Source organism: Coenobita brevimanus, chromosome 57 (genome assembly GCF_032717465.1).
Source record: "Coenobita brevimanus isolate Jiangsu-jjx chromosome 57, ASM3271746v2, whole genome shotgun sequence".
NCBI classification, from domain to species: Eukaryota; Metazoa; Arthropoda; class Malacostraca; order Decapoda; family Coenobitidae; genus Coenobita; species Coenobita brevimanus.
In genome coordinates this window covers 2,341,101-2,368,600 of record NC_137010.1, presented here as the reverse complement: position 1 = coordinate 2,368,600, position 27,500 = coordinate 2,341,101, and the positions used below count along the sequence as shown (strand labels likewise).

Below are 27,500 nucleotides of genomic sequence, written 5' to 3'. Positions count from 1 at the left end.
TCTCACGCTCCTCCTCCCTCTCCCCTCCAAACTTCTCGCAAGCATTATAGTTCACTTTAGAATATGATGCTAGTCACGAAGAAGTGCCATGGAAAAGCTGCAAATGGACGAAAATCTGGGCCAAGTTAAGGTGAATTTACTATAGGTTAATTTGATCGTGTAGAGGAGGAGTGAAATTCTCTCTCTCTCTCTCTCTCTCTCTCTCCAAATTTCTCCCTTTTATCGTTTCTCCCCCTCCTTCCCTACCTCTCTCCCTTCCTCCCTCCCTCCCACTCTCCCATAGTTCCCTCGTCCCTCCTTCCCAGCATTCCTCCCTCCCTCACGTTCATAATCTCCCTCCCTCCCTTTTTTCTTTTCCTCCCTGCATTCCTCAGTCTCTCCATCGCCTCCCTCCTTACCTCCCAGCCTCTCACTCCATCGCCTACACCGCACGTCATGAAGGCGAACGCAAATCCAGTGCTTGTGGTAGCGATGGTGGTAGTTGTGGTAGGAAGGTAGGTAGGTGTGTGGTACTGGTAGATAGATAGATAAATAGATAGATATGATGGTGATTTGGGTAAACAACCATTCAGTACCCCTAAGAATTAACTCACAATTTTTGATTTATAGGCGAAAATTACTATATCTATCTGTCTATCTATCTGTATCTGTCTATCTATCTATCTATGTTAAATTGGTAACTTAGCAATATTTGTGGAAGAGGAAAGTGGAGTATGTTTGAGTTTTTTTGTTTGCTTTTTATAGTGTGTTTGGGACGGGTTAAGTGGGGAAAATATTCATGGATACAGATAGATTCATGTATATCTATCTATCTGTCTGTCTGTCTATCTATCTATTGCCAGACGCCTTAATCCCGTAAGGGGTGGCCACAAACAAATTGCCTCTATGTCGGCCTGTCCCCCGTCATTTCACTGCCCTGCTCCCAGCTCACATCCCCCTCTCTCATAGACCTCTCCACTCCTTCCCTCCATCTCATCCTTGGCCTCCCCCTCCCTCTCCATTCCTCCACCTCACTCACATACACTCTCCTCGTCAGTTTCTCGCTCTCCATCCTCTCCACTTGCCCAAACCATATATTTATATATATCGTACCGTGTGTGTGTGTGTGTGTGTGTGTGTGTGTGTGTGTAGGAGAGAGAGAGAGAGAGAGAGAGAGAGAATGCTATATCAACCCCATATAAACAAGTGTCTGTACTATAGTTGTTCGAACACACACACACACACACACACACACACACACACACACACACACACACACACACACACACACACACACACACACACACACACACACACACACACACACACACACACACACACTGAGTGACATGCAGACAGACACACTGACAGACGACCTGTCTAATTATTTCACACACTGTCATATTTAGAGCCAGGGAGAGAGAGAGAGAGAGAGATAGTGGGGGTAGGTAGTAATGTCGATGAATGGCAGGGAGAGGAAGGAATAAAAGAGAGAGAGAGAGAGAGAGAGAGAGAGAGAGAAATGGGCCAATGTGTGGAGTGTCGACAGCCCAAATATATGAACCATTACTCAGACCAGCTGGGTAGGTAGGTAGATAGGTAAGTAGGTAGGTAGGTAGGTGGGTGAGTGGGTGGGTGCGTGGGTGGTTGGTTGGTAGGTAAGTAGGTAGGTGGGTGGGTGGTTGGTAGGTAGGTAGGTGGGTGAGTGGGTGGTTGGTTGGTAGGCAAGTAGGTAGGTGGGTGGGTGGTTGGTAGTTGGGTAGGTGAGTGGGTGGTTAGTTGGTTGGTAGGTAGGTAAGTGGTTAGTTGGTAGGGTGGTAGGTAGGTAGGTTGGTTGGTTGGTAGGTAGGTAGGTAGGTGGGTGGGTTGGTTGGTTCGTTGGTTGGTTAGTAGGTAGGTAGGTAGGTTGGTTGGTTGGTAGGTAGGTAGTGGGTAAGTAGGTGGGTGGGTGGGTGGTTGGTTGGTAAGTGGGTAGATGGATAGATTAGTAGGTGGGCCGGTAAGTAGGTTTGTAGGTACGTAGGTGATAGTGTAGGTAGGTCGGTGGGTTGGTAGTTACTCAGGTAGGTGGGTAGGGAGATGGGTTAGCGAGTGGGTTTGTAAGTAGGTTGGTAAGTGGGTGAGTAAGTAGATGGATAGATTGGTCGGTAGGAAAGTGATTGTGTTGGTAGGTAAATGGATGGAGAGGTTAGTAGGTAGGTAGGTAGGTGAGTTGGTGGGTAGGTAGGTAAATACGGTAGGTAGGCAAGACTCACTAGGTTATTTGGGGTTGCTGAGAGGTGAGAGAGAGAGAGAGAGAGAGAGAGATGGATGAGGGACAGGTGTGGGAGAAGGTGAGGTTTGCTAATTAATATACTGCCGTGTGGATGTGTAAGTAGGTAGGTTGGTAGGCATGAGGGTAAGTAGGCGAAGAGGAGATTGATAGGTAGGTAGGTAGGTAGGCATGAAGGTAAGTAGGTAAGGAGATGGATAGGTAGGTAGGTAGGTAGGCATGAAGGTAAGTAGGCGAAGAGGAGATGGATAGGTAGGTAGGTAGGCATGAAGGTAAGTAGGTAAGGAGGAGATGGATAGGTAGGTAGGTAGGTGGGTAGGCATGAAGGTAAGTAGGCACGGAGGAGATGGATAGGTAGGTAGGTAGGTAGGTTGGCATGAAGGTAAGTAGGCAAGGTGAAGATGGATCGGTAGGTAGGTTGATAGGGAAAAAATATTGTGTAAGTAGAAATGTAGGTAGGAAGGTAAGTAGGCAGGTGCAAAATGAACTCTGACATCTTCGTATATAGTTCTTTCACCATGGCACTTCTTCGTGACTAGTGTGTGGGAAGGTAGCAGAGGTAAATCAAGAGAGGAAGACTGAAAGAGAGTGAGATAGTGACGACTGCTGAGAGAAAATTGGATTGAGAAAGTGAAGGAAAGTGACATAGTGAGAAAGGGAAGGAGGTCTTGTGAGTCAGAGGTAGAGAGTGACAGAGAGGGGTAATGTGGAAGTCAGCTGTTGTGAGAGAAAGTAAGAGAGTGAGTGAGTGAGCTATCTTTAACAGGTATATTATTGGTGGTCGTTCTGAGATGTTATCAGTGGTTGGACTAATTGTTTTGTAAATATAGCCTCTCTCTCTCTCTCTCTCTCTCTCTCTCTCTCTCTCTCTCTCTCTCTCTCTCTCTCATTGCCAATATATAATTCCTTCCTCCTCTTCTCCCCTCATCTCGCCCCCTTTTCCCTCCCCTCCCCTCCCCACACCTGCTCTCCCTGTCTGTTTCCCCTCCTTTCCCCCACTTTCCTCCCTCCCTCCATAGTTTCTTTCCATGCCTCCCTTCCCTGTTTCTTACCTCTTTCCACTTTCCCTTCCCTCCCTTATTTTCACCCATCTCTCTCTCTCTCTCTCTCTCACACACACACACACACACACACACACACACACACACACACACACACACCTGATTGGCTGGTTCTGGCTCCGTATAGTCACCCTGCTCTCTGATTGGCCCTCATTCCACCAATCAGCACAGCCCTTCTAAAAGATTGGGTATTTTTGGCATTTTGCTCCCTTTATAGGTAAATTGGGGAGGGGGAGGGGGAGGGAAGGTGAGAGATAGTACGAGAGGGAAGAAGGGAAAGAAGGAGGGAGAGGAAGGTTGAGGGAAGGGGGGGAGGAAAGGGAAAGAAAAGGGAGGGACGAGGGAGAGGAAGGAAGGGGAGGGGTAGGGAGAGAAGGAGGGAAGGTGAGAGATAGTTCGAGAGGGGAGAAGGGTAAGAGGGAAGGAGAGGAAGGTTGAGGGAAGGAGGGAGGGAAGAGAGAGAGAGGGGTGGGGGAGAAAGGGGAGGGTGGAGGAGAAAAGGATAAGAAGAGGGAGGGAGAGGAAGGAAGGGAGGGGAGGGAGAGGGCAAATGGCTGGAAAGGAAGAGAGAGGGAGAGGAATGAAGGGAAAGAGGGAGGGAGAGGAATTTGAAGTGGGGATAATGGGTAGGAGGAAATGAGGAAGGAGGAGGAAAGTAGAGTGGAGGGAGGGAGATACGGAGGCTTAGAACTGAGGAGGGAGGGAGAGGAGGGAAGGTAAGGGAGGTAGAGAGAGAGGGAAGGGAGGTTAGGACTTGGAAAAGGGAGGAAGGAAAGAAGAAGGGAATATGTTGAAGGAAGGAAGATAGGAAAGAGGAAAAAAATTGGAGAGGGAGAGGAAAGTGGGCAGGGAAAGAGGAAGGAGGGGAGAGGGGAGATAGATGGGGAGAGAAGGAGGAGGTGGGGAGAAATAAATAAATGTGGGAGAGAAGGAAAGAGGAATGAGGAAGGCAGAAAGTGGAGGAGGGAGCCGGAAGTGAGTGAGAGAGGGGGAGGGGGAAGAGGTTGGGAGAGGAAGAAGTGATACAGTGTGTGTGTGTGTGTGTGTGTGTGTGTGTGGGAGGGGGGGAGGGAGAGGGGAGGAAAGAGGGTAGGAAAAAGACCCTTAAGTTTATGGGAGAAAGCCATTTGAGGCAGTGATAGCCTCAATGGTCCACCCTCCCCATCTCCCTCCCCCTCCCCTCACCCTCACCCCCATCTTTCCCCTCTCCCTTTCCCTATGCCTCTTCCTCCCTCCAGCCACATCCTCCCCCCAGCCACATCCTCCCCCCAGCCACATCCTCCCCCTGCCCCACCAAGGTCCCCTCACTCCTCCCCCTTCCCCTCCCCTCAGCCATACCTACCCCACTACTCTTCCCATTTTCCCTTTCCTTCCCCCCTTCCCTTCTCCCCTCTCCCCTCCCCACCCCCTTATTATTTTGATATCGCGAGTTACTGACTACTTTTCTGGTAGTTCGGCCAGTAGTAGTAGTAGTTGTAGTAGTAGTAATAGTAATAATAATAATAGTAATAATAATAAAGAAAAAGTCAGCTTACATTCTCCATTCACAGCCATTCATCCCTGTCACCTGTCTAACCCTTGACACCTTTTGTTTATCTCATTATCCCGCCTTGTTTACACTCCTATTTACCTCTCTGTTTACCACTCCCTCTCCACTCAACCGTATACGCCTGAGTGGGGTTGGGTTGGAGTGGGTTGGGTTGGGTTGGGTTAGATTGGGTTCAGATGGGTTGGGTTAGATTGAGATGGATCCACACTGTGAATGAAATTGTCTTGGTCGTTGTAAAATATAGTAATAAATAGTAAATAATGTAAACAGGTATAATAATAATAATAATAATAATAATAATAATAATGGTGATTTAGAGAAAGTTTTGTGAATGTTATATTTTACAGTTCTGATTAATTTCCTTTTGGGTATTTACATCACGGGAAAAAATTTGAGCATCAGAGAGCGAGAAGGGTGGGTGGATGGGGAGGGGAAGGGGAGGGGGAAGGGAAAGGGGGAGGGGAGATGTGTGAAGGGTGGAACGGAAGGTATGTGTGTGGGGAGTGAAGGGGAGGGGAGGGGTGTGGGAGGAGGGAGGGGAGATGTGTGAAGGGTGGAACGGAAGGTATGTGAGTGGGGAGTGAAGGGGAGGGGAGGGGTGTGGGAGGAGGGAGGGGAGATGTGTGAAGGGTGGAAGCGAGTGTATGTGTCAGGGGGAGAGGAAGGGGGAATAGGGAGAGGGGGAGAGAGTGTGGCAGGGTGAGGGAGTCGGGGTAGAGAGAGAGGGGTGGAGGCCTGGAGGGGGAGAAGGAAGGGGAATGTGTGGAAGGAGGTGGTGCAGGATGAAAGATGTGTGGATGGGAAGTAAGGTGTGTGTGTGTGTGTGTGTGTGTGTAAAAAATTGACAACACCAGCTCACAGGCTGCCACAACATCTCACCTCAGAAGTAAATGTAAAAAAAAACAAAAAAAAACAAAAAACAAAAAGCGTGAGAGAGATGGTTGCGGTTTTCTCGTGGTGAGTCATTCCTCTCTCTCTCTCTCTCTCTCTCTCTCTCTCTCTCTCTCTCTCATAATAATCACAAAAATAGGCGCAAAAGTATCAGACAGCAGCGGGACTGAATCACGCCCCTTCCGAAAATCTCTAGTGAGTGACTGAGGGACCACCAAAATCACCAGAGCCGTCATAGGTCAACCTCTTGAGTCCGCTGGTGTATTTTTCTTCCCAAACAGACCACGCCAGACGATTTTACTCAGCGTAGGAGGGGTTTGTGGGAGTGGGGGGGTTAATGAAGCCTATGTAACCCCTCCAGTTTTCTGAAGTCTCCCTTAAGTTAAAAAAAAAAAAAAAGTCTGAAGATGGCAGGAAAAAGTAAGAATACGCTGTCGGATTGAAGGGCCGGATCTTTCTACTAGGGAAGAGTTGGAAAATATAGTAGTAGTAGTGTTACTAATGCTAAATTATTATTATTATTATTATTATTATTATTATTTTACTACTGCTACTACTACTACTACTACCAACACCACCACCACCACAAATACTACCACCACCACCATTATTGTTATTATTATTATTATTATTATTATTATTATTATTATTATTATCATCATCATCATTATTATAATTGTTAAGAATTTACGTGAATGAGTCATCAGAGAGTAAGTAGTAGAAGGTAAGAGCAAGTGTGAGTGTGAGCAAGGAAGCCTAATTCTGTAGTGTCTTTGAACTACCCCTCTCTCTACACCATATCACATACAACCTGTTCTCTCTCTCTCTCTCTCTCTCTCTCTCTCTCTCTCTACTTACCTACTTAATCCTCTCTGCCTCCCCCTCCCCTCCCTCCCTTCTTCCCTTCCTTCATTCATTTCTTCTCTGTCTCTCTCCTCCTGCCTTCCTTTCCTCGTCTCTGCCCCTTGAGAGAGAGAGAGAGAGAGAGAGAGAGAGAGAGATCTTACATAACAATCACCCTCACCTCTACGATCATTGCTCAACACTTACAACATTTACACCATAAGTACTCTCTCTCTCTCTCTAATAGAACGAGAATGAGTTAACAGAGAGAGCGAGAGAAAGAGGGGGGGGAGAAGATTGTTTGGAAATTAAGAAAGAGGTGAAGGGGAGTGATGACAGAAGAGGATGGTGAAGAGAGAATGATGATGATGATTATGAAATGATGAGGTGAGAGAGAGGGAAGGGGGGAGGAAAAAAAGGCAGGGTGGTGTGAGACGAAGAGAGGAAGGAGGGAAGAAAGAAAAATAAGGAATGAGAGATGAAGGAAAGGAGGTAGGGAAAGAAGGAAAGAGTGTGAGAGCAGAAGGAAGGAAGGTTAGGAAGGATGGATGGATGGAAGGAGGAAGGGAGAGAGGGAAGGAAACTTAGAATGAGGGAACGAAAGAAGGATAGAGTGAGGAAGCGAGAGAAGTAAGGAAGGAGGATAGGAAGGGTGGATGGATGGAGTGAAGCAGGAAGGGAAGGAAGCATTCATTGAGGGAGCGAAAGAAGAAAGGACGGAGGAAGAGAGGGAGGGAAAGAAGGATAGAAGTGAGGGAGCGAGAGAAGGAAGGAAGAAGGATGGGTGGAGAGGAGGAGGAAGGGAGAGTGGTAAAGAAGCATAGAATGAGAGAGCGAAAGAAGAGAGGGAGGGAAGGAAGGAGGGAGAAGAGAATGGGATGGTGGCGTGAGAGGAAGAGGGGAAGGAGGGAAGGAAGGAACGAAGTAAGGAAACGACAAAAATGAAAAAAAGTGGGGATGGGAGGGAGGGAAGGAAGGACAGGGTGAGGGAACGAGAGAAGGAAGGACAGAGGAAGAGAGGGAGGGAGGGAGGGAAGCGCTATCCATCATGTGGGAAGGCTGAAGGTGATGTATGGATGAGCCAGTGATGTTACACCTCCCTCCATCACGAGAGAGAAAGAGAGAGAATGAGAGTCTTGGAATAGAACTTAAGAAAGGGAATATTATGGAGGGAAAGGGAACAGTAAAAGGAAGAAGATTTCGGGGAAGAGGATAAAAACAGTGAGTGAAAATCTTTAAACACCTTTCCCCATCCATCTAATCGACAGGTGTAACACAAATTTACTTCAAACACTCCTTGCACTCAGCCAAACATTTCCTCCATATTTCACCCTCGCAGGTCATGTAGTTTGGGAGATATAAACGAAAATATAAATGTCTTTTAGTTTTTACCTTGAATTGAACCAGCAGATGTGACTTAAATTTGGGTCGATTAAGCCTTGCACTCAATTCGACATGTTCCAGATATCACCCCAGATGTTGTTTAATTTGGGAGATACAAGCGATTTACTGTGTCACTGTCTTTTACCCTTTTTTTTTTTTCCTTGTTGATCGAATTCACCTTCATGACTTTTATTTGCGTCGAATAATCCTTGCAAATAATTCGATAGGTGTTCCAGATTTCATTCTCCCAAGTCCAGTAGGTTAGGAAATACAAGCGATTTTATCAGCGTCCTTTTTCCGTCTTTGACTTTATATTTTTCTTATTTTCCAGTCCTTTCAAGTAACTGATACAGCTTAAATTTAGGTAGTCTGCTCTTTGTAATCTATTCTGTGTGTGTTCCAAATTCCACCCTCGTAGGTAGAAGAGTTTAAGAGATACAAGAGATTATGTAAGAGTCTGTAACAAGAAAGGATGCCCGTTTTCTTTTTTGGCAAGATTAATAGGGGTGCTTTTTTATTCTTACTTATGCGTGAGACAAATTGACTCATTTTTGTCACTGGCTTTCTTTGGCCTCTTTGTTTGTGCTCTCTCTCTCTCTCTCTCTCTCTCTCTCCATTTTATATATGCATTTCCTTCTCTCTCTCTCTCTCTCTCTCTCTCTCTCTCTCTCTCTCCATTTTATATATGCATTTCCTTCCCCCTCCCCCGTTTCTTTTGACCTTCATTATATTAGTGATTTTCCTCTCTCTCTCTCTCTCTCTCTCTCTCTCTCTCTCTCACAACAAATAACTATCGTATTTCAGGATTATAGTGGAACAGTTTCTCTACCTTCCTCCATCCATCTTTCCTCCAACTTTCGTATCTTTCCTCCACTTTTGTATCTTTCCTCCAACTTTCGTATCTTTCCTCCAACTTTTGTATCTTTCCTCCAACTTTTGTATCTTTCCTCCAACTTTTGTCTTTTTCTTTCTCCTCATTCCTCTTTTCTCAACTTCCTCTCACTTTCACTGTTTTCTCTCTCCTTCCTCATTTCTTACTCTCCCTCTCATTCCTCCCTTCCTCTCCTCTCTCTTCCTTCTCTCCCTCTTTCTCCTCTCCCTCCTCCCTCTCCTTCTCTCTCTTTCTCCTTTCCCTCCTTCTCTCTCTTTCTTCTCTCCCTCCTTCTCTCTCTTTCCTCTCCCTTCCTCCCCTCTCTCCTCTTTCTGTCTCCCTCCCTCCCTCCCTCTGAATCATGCCATCACTTACAAAATATTTCCTCCCTCCCCTTTTCTCTCCCCCTCCCCACTCCCTTCCCTTCCCTCCCCTCCCCACTCCCTTCCCTCCCCTCCCCACTCCCTTCCCTCCCCTCCCCTCCCCTCCCCTCCCTCTTCTCCACACCTCTCCCCTCTTCTCTTCATCAGGGAGGAGGGAGATGAGTAAGCAAGACATTAATTGGATTCTCTCCCTCTCTCCATCGCTCGCTCACTTTCTCACTCATCATCCTGTCTTAATCTTCCTCTCTCACAACATTCTTCCACCTCTCTCTCTCCCTCTCTCCTCTCTCTCTCCACAACAGAAATAAAAGTAAGCTTGTTTCTCTCTCTCTCTCTCTCTCTCTCTCTCTCTCTCTCTCTCTCTCTCTCTCTCTCTCTCTCATATTTACACATTTTCTTAACTTTACAGGTCTTGTGAAGTTGCTCTGACTCCACTTCCCCCCTCGTAGACGCCAACAAACCATCTCGAGTCCACCCAACTCCACTTCCCCCGTTGATATCCGTGAGTCCGCCATGTTGATTCTCGTTTAAATCCAACTTTTTAAATTTCCCCGCCATTTTTCAACCTCTCCCTGGCCTCCCACCCATCACATTATCTTTATTCTCTGTTATTTTTAATGTTTGCTCGCCCGCGTTGTCGTAATCACAGCGAGAATGGTTGAAATAATTGAGGAAGTCTGGAGAAAAGAAGTGTTTGCCGCGAGGGGGTAGGGTGGAGCAGTCACGGTTGCAGCCACTCGTCTTTTTCTCCTTCCCTCTCCATCTCTTTGTCTCCCTCCACCTCCTCCTCCTCCACCCCCTCGTCCGTCTCACTTTCTCCTCCGTATCACTGTCATTATTTCGCCTCCATTGCTCCTTCTTGTGCCCTAATACCGCTCTAATTACCAGGCCAAGATTTGAATGGATTTCCGTGATGTGTTTTAGCATCGTGCTGGTATTTAACTTCTTCACCGTTAGGCAAAGAAGGACGAAGGAAAACTAAGTGAACTGAAAAAAATCTTCGTTAGCTGGACAATTTTAGGTATGATATGTGGAATAAAAAATTATGTTTGCCCAAACGAGATGACTTCATGCAACAAGTTAGTTTTCACCCGACAAAATCGTAACCCCTTTTCAGCTATATATATATATATATATATATATATATATATATATATATATATATATATATATATATATATATACACACACACACACACATGTATATTTCATATAAATACATATATATAATATACTTGAATTTTGCCTGAACCGTAATAAGTATATTAAATAATTGAACTGTAAAATTATTTAGAAATTGAGAACAGAAGATAGTCTTCACAGAAACATCTCAGCATTCACCCCTTCGTACAAAAGTTGGTAAACTCTACGGATTCGTGTTGCCACATTTCATTAAGTAATGTTTGAAAATGATTTGACCTTTGACCCCCCAGAAAACTTAAAAATGCATGAATAAAAAACTATAAGCTTGTCTGAGGGTCTTTACTCGAGTTTGAAGTAAGTTGGTAAAGAAAGAATGACGCCAACTTGTGAAGTGTTTGCAGTAGGAGGAGTTGGCATATCCCACCACTGATCAGCGGGAATTGAACTACAAAAGGACAAAACATTAAAGAATTTTCATTGAGGTACGTTCAAATAAGCTGCAAAAAGGACGAAACATTAAAGAATTTTCCTTTAGGTACCTTGAATTAAGCTACAAAATGGACGAAACATTAAGAATTTCCCTTTACCTACGTGAAATCAGCTGCAAAAAGACGAGATTCTCCGGCAAATTCAGGAAAGTTCACGAAATATTTAGAGATATCGTGATGGCACTAACTCTCCTTCGGCTGTACAAGGAGCCAAGTGTGTAAGGATGAGGGGAGACTTAAATACTTGTGTGTGTGTGTGTGTGTGTGTGTGTGTGTGTGTGTGTGTGTGTGTGTGTGTTTAAGTAGGTTTATAGCGTTAACTCGTCTGCTAGTAGAGAGAGAGGGGGGGAGGGGGAAATGGGAGAAAAGCTCGAGAAGTATGAGAGAGAGTGAGATAGTATGGGGGGAGGAAATGTATGTATGGCATATATATAGGGGACTAGTTGGCTGATCTTGTAGAATTGAAAGTTGTACCCCTTTACCGTGAAGTGGGGCAGGGGTGAGCTATTTCTACTTAGAGAGAGAGAGAGAGAGAGAGAGCCTTATAATTTACTTCGCATCAGTCGTTTAATTTCAAGAAAAAATCCTCTTCTTCCGTTTTTTTTAACTAGAGAAAAAGCTTATCAGAAATGTGGATATTACAATTTAGTCTCTCTCTCTCTCTCTCTCTCTCTCTCTCTCTCTAAATAACGTGCATCTGCATACCCTAAGATGTATTCAGTTTTAATTCTGTATTTGTATTGCACCTGTCCTGAATGAGACAGCCCAAGAATGTATGCAATATGGACGGTAGGTATTAGTGGCGAAAGTGTGACATGCGCACCTGTGTGATACGTAAAGGGACTGCTGTAGGGAACGGGCAGAGAGTTAGATATAAACTAGAAAGAAAAACAAAATGAATGAGGGACAAAACAAGAGACATATCCCACCGACAGACTTACCTGACGCAAAGGTAAATGTACTGATCGCGCCCAAGTCTTGCAGTTTTCATCCAAGCCAAACGACACTCCTTTGTTTACGAGCAAAGCGACACACACATACAAGCGACACACACAAACACCCCCTTCACCCCTGTAGCTCTGTAAACACGCCTGCACTCAAGCACACGTAAAAATAATTAGATTTATCGGAGCGCCAAACGAGGTACCTATAAATAATACTGGCAGAGTCCAACACACACGTACTTACTCCCCTGCAAACACCTGGATTATTATTATTATGTGACCTCCAAAATAGGTGACTATACCCTAGGAAAGGTGTGTGTGTGTGTGTGTGTGTGTGTGTGTGTGTGTGTGTGTGTGTGGATCGTGTACCATGCACCTCTGTATCACTGTCCTTGCACCTCTATATCACTGTCCTTGCACCTTTATACCACTGTCCTTGCACCTTTATACCACTGTCCCTGGGTGTACTTTTACCATCTAGGGGCAGAGAAACCTTCCAAGCATGACAGGTAAAAGAAGTGAAATATTAGGCCAACTTTTTTCTCAGACCGTACCTGTGATCCCCCCCCCCTCCTCATCTTAATTGAACAGGTGTGCACGGTTGGGTACACTTGAGGGGTATGCGAACTCAAAGTACCTGGGTAGTGGAGAGGTGCCTTCAAGTGGTGGCACTGATATGGCCCGCCGGTGGAGCTGCCCTGTTATACTACGTCCCTCAGTCCGCTCCCTATCCCCTGACTGGAGGATGGTGTACTGGTGAAGGAATGTTTTAGTACAGTCCATTGGGTTTCACATTCAGATGAACGTGGGGTTGCAACTACTACTACTACTACTACTACTACTACTACACTGTTACTACTACTACTACGCGGTGTAATATTAGCCCAGTTCCCCCTCGCCCACACCCTAGCCCATCACCCCTCCCCCACACCTTAGCCCATCACTCCTTCCCCACACCCTTAGCCCATCACCCCTCCCCCACACCTTAGCCCATCACTCCTTCCCCACACCCTTAGCCCATCACCCCACCCCCCACACCCTAGCCCATCACCCCTCCCCCACACCTTAGCCCATCACCCCTGCCCCACACCCTTAGCCCATCACCCCTCCCCCACACCCTTAGCCCATCACCCCTGCCCCACACCTTAGCCCATCACCCCTCCCCCACACCCTTAGCCCGTCACCCCTCCCCCACACCCTAGCCCATCACCCCTCCCCCACACCTTAGCCCATCACCCCTGCCCCACACCCTTAGCCCATCACCCCTGCCCCACACCCTTAGCCCATCACCCCTCCCCCACACCCTAGCTAGCCCATCACCCCACCCCCCACACCCTAGCCCATCACCCCTCCCCCACACCCTAGCCCATCACCCCTTCCCCACACCCTTAGCCCATCACCATTCCCCCACACCCCCACAAACGTTTTCACCCTATAGTCGTCCTTTCGATAACACAGCGGTACAAACGTTTCCTCTTCAGCTTCCTGGAATCTGCGAAAGGACGAAAATTTGAGCCAAGTTAATATGAAAGTAGTATAGGAAGAGAAATCGATTTGCCATTCAGAATTCACTTAACATGGTCTCAATTTGCCTGATAGAGCTGTCTCGTCATGTCGGGGGTCTGCAAACCGGGCACTATAATATTTTTCGTTCATTTTATTATTATTATTATTATTATTATTAACTTTGTATGACAGCTTCATTACGGTTGGTGTACAGTCCCAGATGCGCACATACACATACACACAATATACATACATATAGTACATATGTGCGTACTTTCATAGTGTAATATACATACACACATACGTAAATACACATAAATACACATACATACACGTACACACACATGCTGTTACTTCCACAACAAGACATACGAAAAGATGAATAATCCCAGGTGCCACAACACACACACACACACACACACACACACACACACACACACACACACACACACACACACACACACACACACACACACACACACACACACACACACACACACACACACACACACACAGGGGGATCTAGACGTGTACACAGACAAAAACGATAAGGCGTGACAAGTGATCGCAGGTGAGGCATCTCTCTCTCTCTCTCTCTCTCTCTCTCTCTCTCTCTCTCATTGTCTATCTGTTCACCTATAACATACTACAGTACATATTACATTCTCTCTCTCTCTCTCTCTCTCTCTCTCTCTCTCTCTCTCTCTCTCTCTCTCTCTCTCTCTTCTGCTCTTACAGGTAGGGAAATAAATCTAACTCACCTTTCCCACCTAGATCCACTTTACCAACCTCTTCTACTAGACAGACAGGCGGTAGATAGACAGACAGACGTGGTAGATAGACATATTGGCCGACATTCTAGTATAGTCAGTATTCTAGTTTATTTTGCTCTCAAGAGACGATCTACATTCCGTATTGTTGGTGAAAAAGTTAGATCTGGCCTATTTCTCCTTAGTCTAGATTCATTTTGCCTACCTATTCATGCACGGAGAGAGTGAGTGAGAGAGACAGACAGACACCGAGAACAGACAGAGACAGAGAGAACAGACAGACAGACAGACAGACGCACAGCTATTACTCCAGAGAGAGACAGACAGACTCCCTAGACATGCAGACCTACTGGCCGCTATCCTGTGTAGGGAGTCTGTTTACATTCCCGGCGCGTTCCTTTTTTTTTGGGGGGGGGGGGGTGTTTGGGTCTTGCGGAGGTAAATATTTTTAAAAAGGCAAATGGCGTGGGCAAAACAGGAACAAGTAGTGAGTTTTGTCATTGATTTTTTTTTTTTAAAGTTTGGGATATATTTTTGGTATGTGGGTATTTTTTTTGTTATTTGTGGGTATTTGGGTGTTTTTGGTGTTTTGGTATTTGTGGGTATATTTTGGTAGTTGGGATACATTTTTGGTATTTCTCGGTATTTTTGGGTATTTCGGTGTTTTTGGTGTTTGGGTAGTTTTTGGTATTTGTGGGTATTTTGGGGGATTTGGGTATTTTTGGTATTTGTGGATATTTTTGGTATTCGTGGGTATTTTTTTTTTTTTTTTGTATTGTGTATTGTTTGGTATTTGGGTATTTTTGGTACTTATGGGTATTTTTGGTATTTGGGTATTTTTGGTATTTGGGTATTTTTGGTATTTGGGTATTTTTGGTATTTGGGTATTTTTGGTACCGGGTATTTGGGAGGTTTTATTGGTATTTAATCACAGAGCTGTTCTTAAATCCTCACATATAATTGATTTATTCCCTACTAAAAAAAAATCAGAAGTAATAAAAAATTATTCGTAATTTAAACCCAAAATTCCTGAAATTCCAATATATTTTTCTGTATCTATCTATCTATTGCCAGACGCCTTTATCCCGTAAGGGGTGTCCACAAACAAATCGCCTCCATGTCGCCCTGTCCCCCGCCATTTCACTGCCCTGCTCCCAGCTCGCATCCCCCTCTCTCCTATATATTTTTACTCTGAAATAATGTTCGAAATTCCTTTTTATATATTTATTTTCCTGATTTTTCACCAGATTGTCAAAAAAAAAATCATATATATTCCCAGTCCACATAATTTATCACCAAAACTGTCCTAAAAAAAAAAAGAAAAAAAAAACAGCATAGATGATGATTAGAGAGAGAGAGAGAGAGACGGGGACAAAAAGTGATGGCTTGAATGCGCTTGTTTTGGCGGGAACGGTGGTGTGTGTGTGTGTGTGTGTGTGTGTGTGTGTGTGTGTGTGTGTGTGTTTATTTACTGAAGTCGGGTGTGGTTGGGTTTTGTGGGTTTATGTAAGAACGGAAGTGATTTGTCAGAGAGAGAGAGAGAGAGTTGCATTTCCTGTTTTCTTTCTTCGTATCTTCAGTCTCAACGCCAAAGCCTGACGCCGCATCCTGTGAGGGGATCTCTTTCACACACACACACACACACACACACACACCTTGCTCTCGGTCTGTCTGTCTGTCTCTCTCTCTCTCTCTCTCGCTCGCTCGCTCGCTCGCTCGCGCGCACGCACGCACGCACGCACGCACGCACGCACGCACGCACACACACACAACACACACACACACACACACACACACACACACTCTCTCTCTCTCTCTCTCTCTCTCTCTCTCTGCCTCTTCGTCTCCCAGCTACTAAAAAAATTAACTCATGGTCACTTTTTTCTTTTTCTTTTTTGTTTTTTCTTCCGGACCAACTCACCTTTTGGGACCGAATTGTGTGTGGTTTGTGTGTAGGTCTGTTTCTTTGATTTGCTTATTCCCTTGTTTACTGCTTCCTTCTTGATTTCCATGCTGTTCTTTCTTTCTTTCCTCCTTCATGTGTTCATTCCTTTCCTCGCGTTTTCTTACCTCGTCCTTCCGTTCATTGCTACATCTTTCTTCCTTCCGTCCTTCCTTCCTTCCTTTCTTTCCTCCTAACTTCCATCCTTGCTTCCTTCCTGCCTTCCTTCCTTGCCTTCCATCCATCCGTCCATCCATCCTTCCTTGCTTCCTTCCTTGCTTCCCTCCTTCCTTCCTTCCTTCCTTCTCCTATAGTATTATACATTATTCCCTCTTCGTTCCCAACTTCCTCATCTCTCTCTCTCTCTCTCGCAGCGTTGTGTGTGTGTGTGTGTGTGCGTGTGTGTGTGTGTGTGTGTGTGTGTGTGTGTGTGTGTGTGTGTGTGTGTGTGTGTGTGTGTGTGTGTCTTGGCCCGTCTCTAGCAGCTCATTTGTTTTGATCGTAAATGCGTCTCGGTTCTAAAATTCGCGCGCCATATTTTTCCGTCAAAAAGTAAACAAAGAAAATGGCGGGAAAATGATGAATGACACTAGGGGTTATTTTGAGAGAGAGAGAGAGAGAGAGAGAGAGAGAGAGAGAGAGCATGACCCTACCCCCTGTTGAGACGGGAGGGGGTTGGGGGATGAGGGGAGGGAAGGGAAGGGAGGTGGTGGGGAGGAGGGTAGAGGGAGGTGATGGGGGAGGGGAGAGGGAGGGGGAGGGGTTTCTCCTAAGGTTATTTATTGTATGGGATTCTCCTTTTAACCCTTTAACCCCCCCTCTCTCTCTCTCTCTCTCTCTCTCTCTCTCTCTCTCTATATATATATATATATATATATATATATATATATATATATATTTATGTCTATCCTTTTTCCTTCCTTTCCTTCCTTCCTTCCTTTTCTGTGTTGCTCCATCCTTCCTTCCTTCCTTCTTTCTTTTCTGTATTATTCCTTCCTTCCTTCCTTTCCTTCCTCTCTTCTTCCTTTCATCTTTCATATCCCATTTTCTATTCACTCATTCTCCCTTCTTCCTCCTTCCTTCCTTTCCCTCTCTCTTTCCTGTGATCTTTCCTTTCGTGTGTCTCATTGTTTTTCGTGTCTTTTCCTTCCCTTTTCTTACTTGTTTGCTTCCTTCCTTCCTTCCTTTTTTCTTCCTGTTGGTTTTTCATTTGTCTTCTTATATCCTTTGTCTCCTTCCTGCCTTGCTTCCTTGTATTAACTTTCTTCTTATTTATGCTTACCATCTCTCTCTCTCTCTCTCTCTCTCTCTCTCTCTCTCTCTCTCTCTCTCTCTCTCTCCTTATGTAAATGCGTCCTTTTAAGTATTAAATTACACCCACCCTCACCTTACGCCACACACACACACACACACACACACACACACACACACACACACACACACACACACACACACACACACACACACACACTCTCTCTCTCTCTCTCTCTCTCACATATACATAAAATTTTCAGGAATAAGTATTTTTCATGAATATTTTCCCTCCACTTCCGTTTCGAATAAATATATAGACTTAGAGAGAGAGAGAGAGAGAGAGTAGGGAGGTGTGTCAGGTGTGTAGAAGGTTAATGAGCTTCGTTAAGGTGTGTGTATATAGTTGACGTACCGAATTAATCTACTCCAGGAACAAGCCATATTTATCTATCTCGTACCTGCGTTGAGAGGGAGGCAGTTCTATCTATCTGTCTGTCTATCTATTGCCAGACGCCTTAATCCTGTAAAGGGGTGGCCACACACAAATCGCCTCCATGTCGCCGTGTCCTCCGCCATTTCGCTGCCCTGTTCCCAGGTCACCCCCCCCCTCTCTCAGATACCTCTTCACTCCATCCCTCCATCTCATCCTTGGCCTCCCCCTCCATCTCACTCACATACACTCTCCTCGTCAGTCTCTCACTCTCCTTCCTCTCCACTTGGCCATTAGAGATAGATGTGATTACCCATGTTTCCCTTTCTCCTTGTAATATTAAATTGGACGGGGAAAAAGAGGACAGTGTGGCATCGTTTGGTTTTAGGGTCATCAGTAAATCCTCAAAACTCCCTAAATCCTTAACAAAAATCCCTTGAAACCCAAAATCCGAAAATTCCAAAAAAGTCAAAATTCCCCCAATATCAGAATTAAAGAAAAAAACTCAATTCCCAAAAAATCAAAATTCCATACATACTCTCCTCGTCAGTCTCTCACTCAAAATCCCCAAACTAAACCAGAGTCTCCTTCTTTCCAGAGTCAACACCACCACCACTGAACCCCAAGACTCACAGACGGCATACCCCTTCACCTCCAGAACCAAGTGCCTTAAGAACCGTCCTTAAAATCCCTTAAAGAACACCAAAAAAGAAAGAACCCAAGGCAGGATGGCGTGGCTGAGCACCGAATTCTACTACTACAAGGCCTCCCCCCCCTGCAGGGCCGTGTGGATGACCCTAAAACTCCTTAAGGTGGATTTTGAGGAGAAGCCTGTGGATCTCCTGAAGGCGGAGAACAAGAGGCCCTGGTTCATTAGGGTGAGTTGTGGTGGTAGCTGTGGTGGGAGGGGGGATTGTGGTAGTTGTGGTAGGAGGGAGGATTGTGGTTGTGGCTGTTGGGAGAGTTGTGGTGAGAAAGGATGATGTGATGGTGGTGGTAGGAGGGGGATTGTGGTTGTAGTTGTTGGGAGATGGTGGTAGGAAAGGTTGATGTGATAGTAGTAGAAGTAGTAGTAGTAGTAGTAGTAGCAGAGATGTCCCAGTTAATAGCATGTCTATTGAGTCATAGCTGTACCCCTTCCATCTCACTCACTCACATCCATTCAGTTTGTGTATTGACTCATCGTGTAATGTGAGTAGGGTGTGTGTGTGTGTGTGTGTGTGTGTGTGTGTGTGTGTGTGTGTGTGTGTGTGGTGATGAATGAGGTGGTGAGTGTGGCAGGGTATGTGAGTTATTGTTTGTTCGTGTGTGTGTGTGTGTGTGTGGTGATGAATGAGGTGGTGAGTGTGGCAGGGTATGTGAGTTATTGTTTGTTCGTGTGTGTGTATGTGTATCAGTGCATGTATGTGCGTGAGTTAGAATGAGTCATGTGCGTATGTTTGTGTATATCCATGTAGCCCAATATAAACAAACAGCTATTTACACCAACGAGGCTTCTCCTACAGTATTTACACGCATAGCCCGCCTCACTCACATCCACTCCTAGATCGTTAATGAGTAGGGAGGTGAGTCACGGCAAAGAAGATAAATATAATGACTGTTCTTGTTGCTGTGTCTCCAAGCTCATCTGAACCTGAACCCAGTGGACTGCAGCCTGAAACTGTCCACCACCCTCCTTTCTGGGGATAGGGAGGGAGTTGAGGGACGTTTGTATAACCAGGCAGTGGAGTGGCCGGTTAATACTAGTGCTACCGCGTGAAGGCGCCCGTCCCCCTGACCTAAAGGATACTGAAGAGGAAGAAACAGAGATAAAGGAAAAGAGAGAGACAGACAGACACACGGTTCTCACATTAACAAATAAACCCCCCCCAAGCAAAACACATCAATGGCGACAGAGACTGAGCGAGAGAAAATAAAGCCAGTATTAAAGATAGAGATAATAAAGCAAGCAGTAGAGAGAGAGCGTAACAATAGGGGGCCTGTAGTGGGGGCGTGAAGAACAACAAATAGTGGACGCGCTCGGCTTGGCTCTGGCTGTTCTCCTTTGTTTACGTTCGTCTGGGAGAGTTGGGGAGATGACCATTTCGGCTGCCTGTCAGAATTTAATGATAGTGATGATAATATTAATGATGATGATGAGAATAATAATGATTACGATGATAATAATAATGTGAGCTGGGAGCAGGGCAGTGAAATGGCGGGGGACAGGGCGACATGGAGGCGATTAGTTTGTGGCCATCCCCTACGGGATTAAGGCGTGTGGCAATAGATAGACAGATAATAATGATGATGATTTATTGTTATCATTCAGAAGTAAATGCATAAGATAGTGAATACTAATACTGTGATACCTTGAATGATCAGTAAACCTGGATCTTTAAGCGTAGGAAATGACACAAGGCAGTAATGTTTGTTTAAGGGACTTAGATCACACTCTTGCCGATAATTACCCTTCTGAATAAATACAGTAGACAGCTCTTCTCCTGGTTAAGACGCATTCGGAGCTGGATGCCGAGAGAACAAACATCCAGGTGGTATGTCAAACGAGACAAACACATCAATATGCCCACAGTCACATTCCTCAGGCAGTCATGCAACATACTCAAGTCCAGTGCAACACACACACACACACACACACACACACACACACACACACACACACACACACACACACACACACACACACACACACACACACCTCTTTGTTTACGTAGTCCTCAGTCCAGCTTCCACAAACTGAAGAAATGTATATTATCAACATTAACACAAACAGTAGGTAGGTAAACAGCCGTGCACATAGTTTTGGTTGTTGTTGTTGTGGTCTCACGCTGATAGGAAAGGTGAACACAGTGGACTACAGGCTTAAATGGTCTTTCTCTGTCACTCTATGCACACAGTAATCCATGCACCTTCATTCTAATGCTGTATATAATGTTAGGTAAAAAAAAAAAAGGTAAGATTATTAGACGGGATTAGGAGGAAGGAAGGATAGGTACAATGCATAGGCGGTGAACGAGATGGTGATAGATAGTGGTGTAGGTTTGATGGTGTTGTGGTGTAGGTATGGTAGTGGTGTGGTGTGGGTTTGATAGTGGTGTGGTGTGGGTTTGATGATGGTGTGGTGTAGGTATGATGGTGGTGTGGTGTGAGTTTAATAGTGGTGTGGTGTAGGTATGATGGTGGTGTGGTGTAGGTATGGTAGTGGTGTGGTGTAGGTATGATGGTGGTGTGGTGTAGGTATGATAGTGGTGTGGTGTGGGTTTGATAGTGGTGTGGTGTAGGTATGATGGTGGTTTGATGGTGGTGTGGTGTAGGTATGATGGTGGTGTGGTGGTGGTATGATAGTGGTGTGGTGTGGTGTGAGTTTAATAGTGGTGTGGTGTAGGTATGATGGTGGTGTGGTGTAGGTATGATAGTGGTGTGGTGTGGGTTTGATGGTGGTGTGGTGTGGGTTTGATGGTGGTGTGGTGTGGGTTTGATGGTGGTGTAGTGTGGGTTTGATGGTGGTGTGGTGTAGGTATGATGGTGGTGTGGTGTAGTTTTGATTATTTGACTGGTGCGGACAGATGTTGGTTAGGGAAAGTTCCTTATAAAAACCTACGAGACTGCCAAGGGAATCGAACCCGCGACTGATTATCCTCTTAACGCGAAGTCCGTACCAATCCCACTTAGCCACGGATCGCCCTCCATTGTCCGCATCTTCCTCCCCCCTCCTCTCTCTCCCCCTTCCTCCTTCTCCTCTCCCTTCTCCCTTTTTTCCCTTCGCTCCTTCCTTTCCACACCTTCCATCTTCCTCCTTATTTTCATCCTTTCCCTTTACTTCCCCTTCCCACGTCTTCCATTTCCCCTCACCTATTTCCCTTCCCTCCTCCATCCCCTCCTTACCTTCCCACACCTTGCTTCCCCCTCCAGCTTCTTCCCTTCCCCCTCTATCCCTCCTCCTTCCCTTCTCCCCGCGTCTCTCCTGTCCACGCCTTCCTCCTCATCCTCTTCATTCCACACAGTCCTTCACCCCCTTCTCCCCCTCCTTCCTCCCCCCACCTCTTTGTTCGCCCCGCCTGGCTACGCCCCTCCCCACTTAACTCCCCCCTCCCCTCCCCCGCACTCAGAATCCTCAATAAGATGTGGCTGTGTTTACTTTCACCCCAGCAAAGTAAACAAATAAACAACATCACCAGACAAAGCTCGCCGAGTTGAAAGATTTTTTTTTGTTTTAGTTTCATTGTGTTCCGTAGGTGGATGGATGGATGGATGGGTAGATGGATGGTTGGATGGGTGGTTGGATGGATGGATGGTTGGTTGGCTGGTTGGATGGTTGGATGGATGGATGGATGGATGGGTAGATGGATGGTTGGATGGGTGGTTGGATGGATGGATGGTTGGTTGGCTGGTTGGATGGATAGATGGTTGGATGGGTAGATGGATGGTTGGATGGATGGATAAAATTGGGTCCGGTGAAGTTTGGATGGATGGACGGATATGGATGAGGATGGATGGCTGTGTGTGTGTGTGTGTGTGTGTGTGGAGTTAGTAGTCGATGGAATGAGTGCCCAGCAAATGTAAATGAAGTCAGTGTATAAAGAATTGTACATCATCATCATCATCACCACTACTACCACCACCACCACCATCATCATCATCATCACATGCACCAAAAGACGGGCAGAGACGCTTATAGTATCCAGAAATAAGAAAACAAGGCATAAAAGTGGGAGAATCATCATCAACACGCTACACCTCATAAGAAAAACATTGCACGTGGATTTACCTAAGTTTCCCAAAGCATACACATCCCGTTTTCTTTCGTAGGCGTGAAGTGGGGTATGCTCATCATTTTCTGGCTTTATTACCGTCATATTCTGAGTGTATGTTGATATATCCGGGTTCATGTTGCTAGTTTGATGCGGAAATGAAGATATTATTATTATTACCATTATTATCAGTGTTATTATTATTATTATTATTATTATCTTATTTAAAAGACTTAGATTTGTCTTTTTCTTGATTATTACCACCTCCAGGAAGGGGATGGAGGTTTTGGATTCACTTGTGTATGTTTGTTTGCCTGTATGTTTGTGTGCAAGCTCATTAAGTGATAAATAAACACTAATCAGATTAATTACCAAGAGCGGCAGAGTGACATCATTTACTGTGCTTAATTAATTCATTAGTCTGGTAGGGGGATAATTATTGCCATGTTTATTCATTTATTTTTTTTTAATGCGGGTACATCTCGAAGAATGGCCTTGTCCGTCAGCCACCCCCTAAGGATTTTCTGGCCATTACACTAGTAAACGTAATGACCTTAACTGTTTTGTTTCCACGCGTTAACTTTTCAATACGGTGATGTCTTTATAATTCATCCCTGTTGCTTCCTTCTCAGCGTAGGGCATACCTCTGGCGGTTAAGGGTCAGTGATGGCTGTGTACATACATACATACAGATACAGGAAGACAAATATAAATACATACATACACACATGCATACATGAAGACACGTACACACAGACATACATACCGTACATGGCTACTTTATATTTAATGGTCAAAAATATCATGTTCTGGTTTGTGCCCACCTCATTCACAGTAGTAGTAGTAGTAGTTAGGATGGTGGTGGTGGTGGTGTATTAGTTGTAGTAGTGGTGGTGGTGGTACTGATGTAGTAGTAGTAGTAGCAATAGTAGTGTTGGGGTGATGATGATGATGATGATGTAGTAGTAGTGATGGTGATGGTGATGTAGTATTAATAGTAGTAGTAGTGTTGGGGTGGTGGTGATGATGATGATGATATAGAACTGTTTACAATGGCTTCTCTTGCCTTTTACTAATAACACATCTATTCTATCTTCAGTTAGTGTTTATTTTGGCATGATTATTATAATGCATGAGGTATTACTGTATTATTTGAAGTCTCTCTCTCTCTCTCTCTCTCTCTCTCTCTCTCTCTCTCATTTTTTGTACATTTGCGTATTTATTGCTATTTTATGAGAGTTTGGTTTTTAGATAAGTTTGTTACGGGATTTTGTTACGTACTTCCTCAAGAGTCGTATTGTGGTCGTCTGGAGGATTTATGCCACGTATGTAATGATGTCAGTATTGAGAAGATGGAAGAGATTAATTGTAATTATACTGGTGTTAAAAATTATTCGAGTATTATAGAGATGGAAAAGTGAATGAAAATGATGATAATAATAATAATAATAATAATAATAAATAAATAAATAAAATAGTAATAAATCCATCCATCCATCATCCAGTCGTACGTTGCCCCATGAGGAGCGTAGGAACCCGGGACTAGGCAAGTTGGTCCTGACATTTAAGATGTGAAATAATAATAATAACAATAATATAGTAATAATAATATAATAATAATAATAATAATAATACCTCCAAATTCATCAAAATACGACCCAATGTTATAATGTCTCCTTGTTCTTGTAATTGTCTTTATTTATTTATTTTATTTGTTTACCAATTTATATGTATACTGTATATATTTTTTTAATTAATATTTTTTTCAGTTTCAGCTTTCCCCCATTTCTCTTTGTGTAAGATTTCTCTTTCTCTCTCTCTCAAAAAAAAAAGAAAAAGAATTGCATTAAGAATATTCCTTCTCTCTTCCGTGTATTTATATTTATTAGTTTTATTTCAAAGCCATTTTTTACGTTTATATTAAGAGTGTTCCTTCATTTTCTGTCTCCCCTTTTATTGCATTCGCTCACACGCAACTCTTATTTCCCTGCACGCAACTTATGTCCCTCACACGCAACTTCATTTATTTCCCTCACACGCAACTCTATTTCCCTCACACGCAACTCTATTTATTTCCCTCACACGCAACTCTTATTTATTTCCCTGACACGCAACTCTTATTTATCCCTCACACGCAACTCTTTATTTCCCTGCACGCAACTCTTAATGTATTTCCCTGACACGCAACTCTCATTTATTTTCGCAGCTCAATCCTCAACATACTGTACCCACGCTGAATGAGTCTGGCTTCTCGTTGTGGGAAAGGTAGGTTCCAGATCGTCCCAGCAGCACTATGGCGGTTTTCAGCTGTTTTCCGTCCTTTTAGTGGTGTCCTGCGGCCCTTGCGTGGCACTACCATGTCCTAGATAGCAGCTGCAGGTGTCCTTGAACGTGTCCCAGGCCCGTGTCCGTGAAATAGTGCTGTTTGTTTTGGATTATGGTCGTGCCGTCTCCGTCTGCGACCGACGCCATGTTTGTTTTGGTTGTGTTCGGATGCGTCCCCCTCCGACTTAGGTTGATTAAGCGTACTTTTCTTTTATTATCCCTTACTTATTCCCCTTTTCACAAGCCTGTTTTTATTTTTACCACCCAAAATAATGATGCAGTATATAATTAGTGTGCTCTAGAATAATTTTGAAGTGTAATAATTCATCGTTGTTCAAGATGTCAACCTCATCGGATTGGGACGCGGCGTAGGTGATATTAGGCTAGTCTTCCTTCGAGATCTGTCATATTTCTCTCATTTCCTCTCTTCCCTAGCCCTGTCAGATCCTCTGTCTCTTGTTCCGGAGTTGATCTTTGTCTGGTGTTTTGGATACTCCTTTTGTGGACGAGGAAAATGCAGGAATGATGTGTGTGGAGCTTTTTTTCTTTTTCTTTTCTTTTTTTCGTTAATTTTGAATAAGTAGCGATTTTCAATTAATAACTTTTTGTTTATTAATGCGGTTGTTACTAATACAGTCGTTTAAACTTGTCGGAAATTTAAACGATTTTTATTAACAGTTATGAGGTTTGTTGATAGTGTGGTCACAGGGAGCGTTATTTATTTCTTTATTTATTTATTTTTATCCCTAACCCTTGTTCCAGGTTCAGTGTTGTCCTTCTGTCTGTATATTTATTTTCGTTATTTGTTCGTCTCCTGTTAACGCAATTTAATGTTTTGTATAGTTCTTGCTGTAATCCCTTGACGGGAAATGAAGCAAAGAGTTTTCATATCAGTAGCAGCGTCCCGTTTTCCAGTGATTTCGTCTGTTTTCGATCGTGTCTTTTTTCTGTAGGTATTGTTTTCCCTCGTGCGTTTTCTGTAGATGAATATTTTCTTTTTTCAGTAGCCAGGAGAAGGATACGCGCAACAATCAACGCTTGTACCGTAGTTTGAGTTTGTACCCATCCTTTTTTCCACATTATTTCGTACGTTTTCCATCCTGTCCATTTCTGTAGATATATTCCCTTCAGTGTACCTGCCTTACATGTTATTTTGCCATTAGAAAACTACAATGAGACAGAGTGAGCAGCAGCGCAAGAATATCCACGTCCGCATAGCCTAGTTCCCCCAAATGTCACCTTTTTCCCGCCAGTTTGTACGTTTTCTATGCCGTCCGATTCTGTGGTTGTCTAATACTCGTGTCTTCTGTTTCCTGTGGCTGTGTGTGTGGTGTGGCCCCACAGATGAACCCACAGCACACAGTTCCCACCTTCAATGATCAGAGTTTCATTCTGTGGGAGAGGTTAGTGAAGATTTGTATCAGTGTTGGTGTGTGTGTGGTGAAGAGGCGGTGTTCTGGCGATGCTACTTTGTTTATCTAGTTGCCATGACGGGGAGGAAGGGTAGATGATTGTTATTATTGTTATTACTGTCGTTATTATTATTATTATTACTATTGCTGTTATTACTGATTATTATTATTATTATTAGATGAAGACAGCTTAACGGTCGTCCTTAATTAGGGTTTTAATGACATTTACCCCATATAATTTCTTGAAAATGATAGTATCCCCTTTAAAGAATTATCTGAAAAAAAAAAAAAAAAACTTGTGATATGATTGTGCACAAACACAGATCAAGGCCATTAAATTATATACATTTATTATTATTATTATTATTATTATTATTATTATAAAGTAGCGTAGCCAGAACACAGCTTGCATGTGCGCGTATGTGCATGTGTACCATACGTGTGTGCATGCATGTAGTCTCACCAGCCCGAGTGATACGGACGTAAGTAATTTTGTCCATGATTTGAAAATGTCCAAAAAAATTCAAATCTGCCAGTGTCCGTAATTCTCAGGTGACCGTTACAGTGAGGTGTTTGAACTTAACGGTTCTGCACGAAGTCTGTTATGGCATGTTTTTCGTGTCTGTTCAACTTGTTCTTCTGTTCTCCTCTTAGTCTCTTTCCTCTCTGCTGTTTTTCTGTTTGGTTTGGCGTTGTTGTTATGCATAATTTTTCTGTTTGATGTTTGTTTGTTCTTAAGCTGTTGCTTTTCCCAGGTAAGTGTATTTCCAGTATTTATTTATTGTATTTCACTTGTATCTGTGCATGAAATTACTGTTTTTTGTACTTCAGGGAATTACATGCTATTTGGAAAGCTGTATTTACAATTTTAAGTACTACAAATATGCAGGGTGTTGAGGATTTAGTGCGATTAACAATATAAGATGGATTTACGATAGTGGGATTACATGTTATTTGGAAAACTTGTATTTATGATTTAAAGTACTACAAATGTGAAGAATGTTGAGGATTAAGTGGGAGGGGGAGGCCAAGGATGAGATGAGGGATGGAGAGGTATATGAGAGAGAGGGGTGTGAGCCGGGAGCAGGGGAGTGAAATGGGAGGGGACAGGGCGACGTGGAGGCGATTTGTTTGTAGCCACCCCGTATGGAATTAAGGCGTCTGCCAATAGAACAATAGAAGAAATTTTTTAAGTGGGAACTAGGATAATCATTAATAGTTACTGCTGTCGTGTTGCCATTTTCTGTGTTCATCAGTGGAAGAAAATGGAAGTATTTCACCACAAACTGCGAATTTTTCAACA

The 27,500-nt window shown here is 44.1% G+C and overlaps 1 protein-coding gene across 3 annotated transcripts in view; it reads left to right on the top strand.

Moving 5' to 3' along the window:
- LOC145402058 (glutathione S-transferase 1-1-like) overlaps window positions 1–27,500 on the top strand; it is a 138,085-nt gene that overhangs the window by 67,437 nt on the left and 43,148 nt on the right. For all 3 annotated transcript variants that reach the window (XM_080274158.1, XM_080274157.1, XM_080274159.1), the window contains exons 2-4: window positions 9,642–9,734; window positions 18,308–18,587; window positions 26,130–26,188. In XM_080274158.1, coding sequence (XP_080130284.1) covers window positions 18,438–18,587; window positions 26,130–26,188 — 209 coding nt within the window. In that variant the 5' untranslated portion in view covers window positions 9,642–9,734; window positions 18,308–18,437. The remainder of the gene's footprint in view (window positions 1–9,641; window positions 9,735–18,307; window positions 18,588–26,129; window positions 26,189–27,500) is intronic.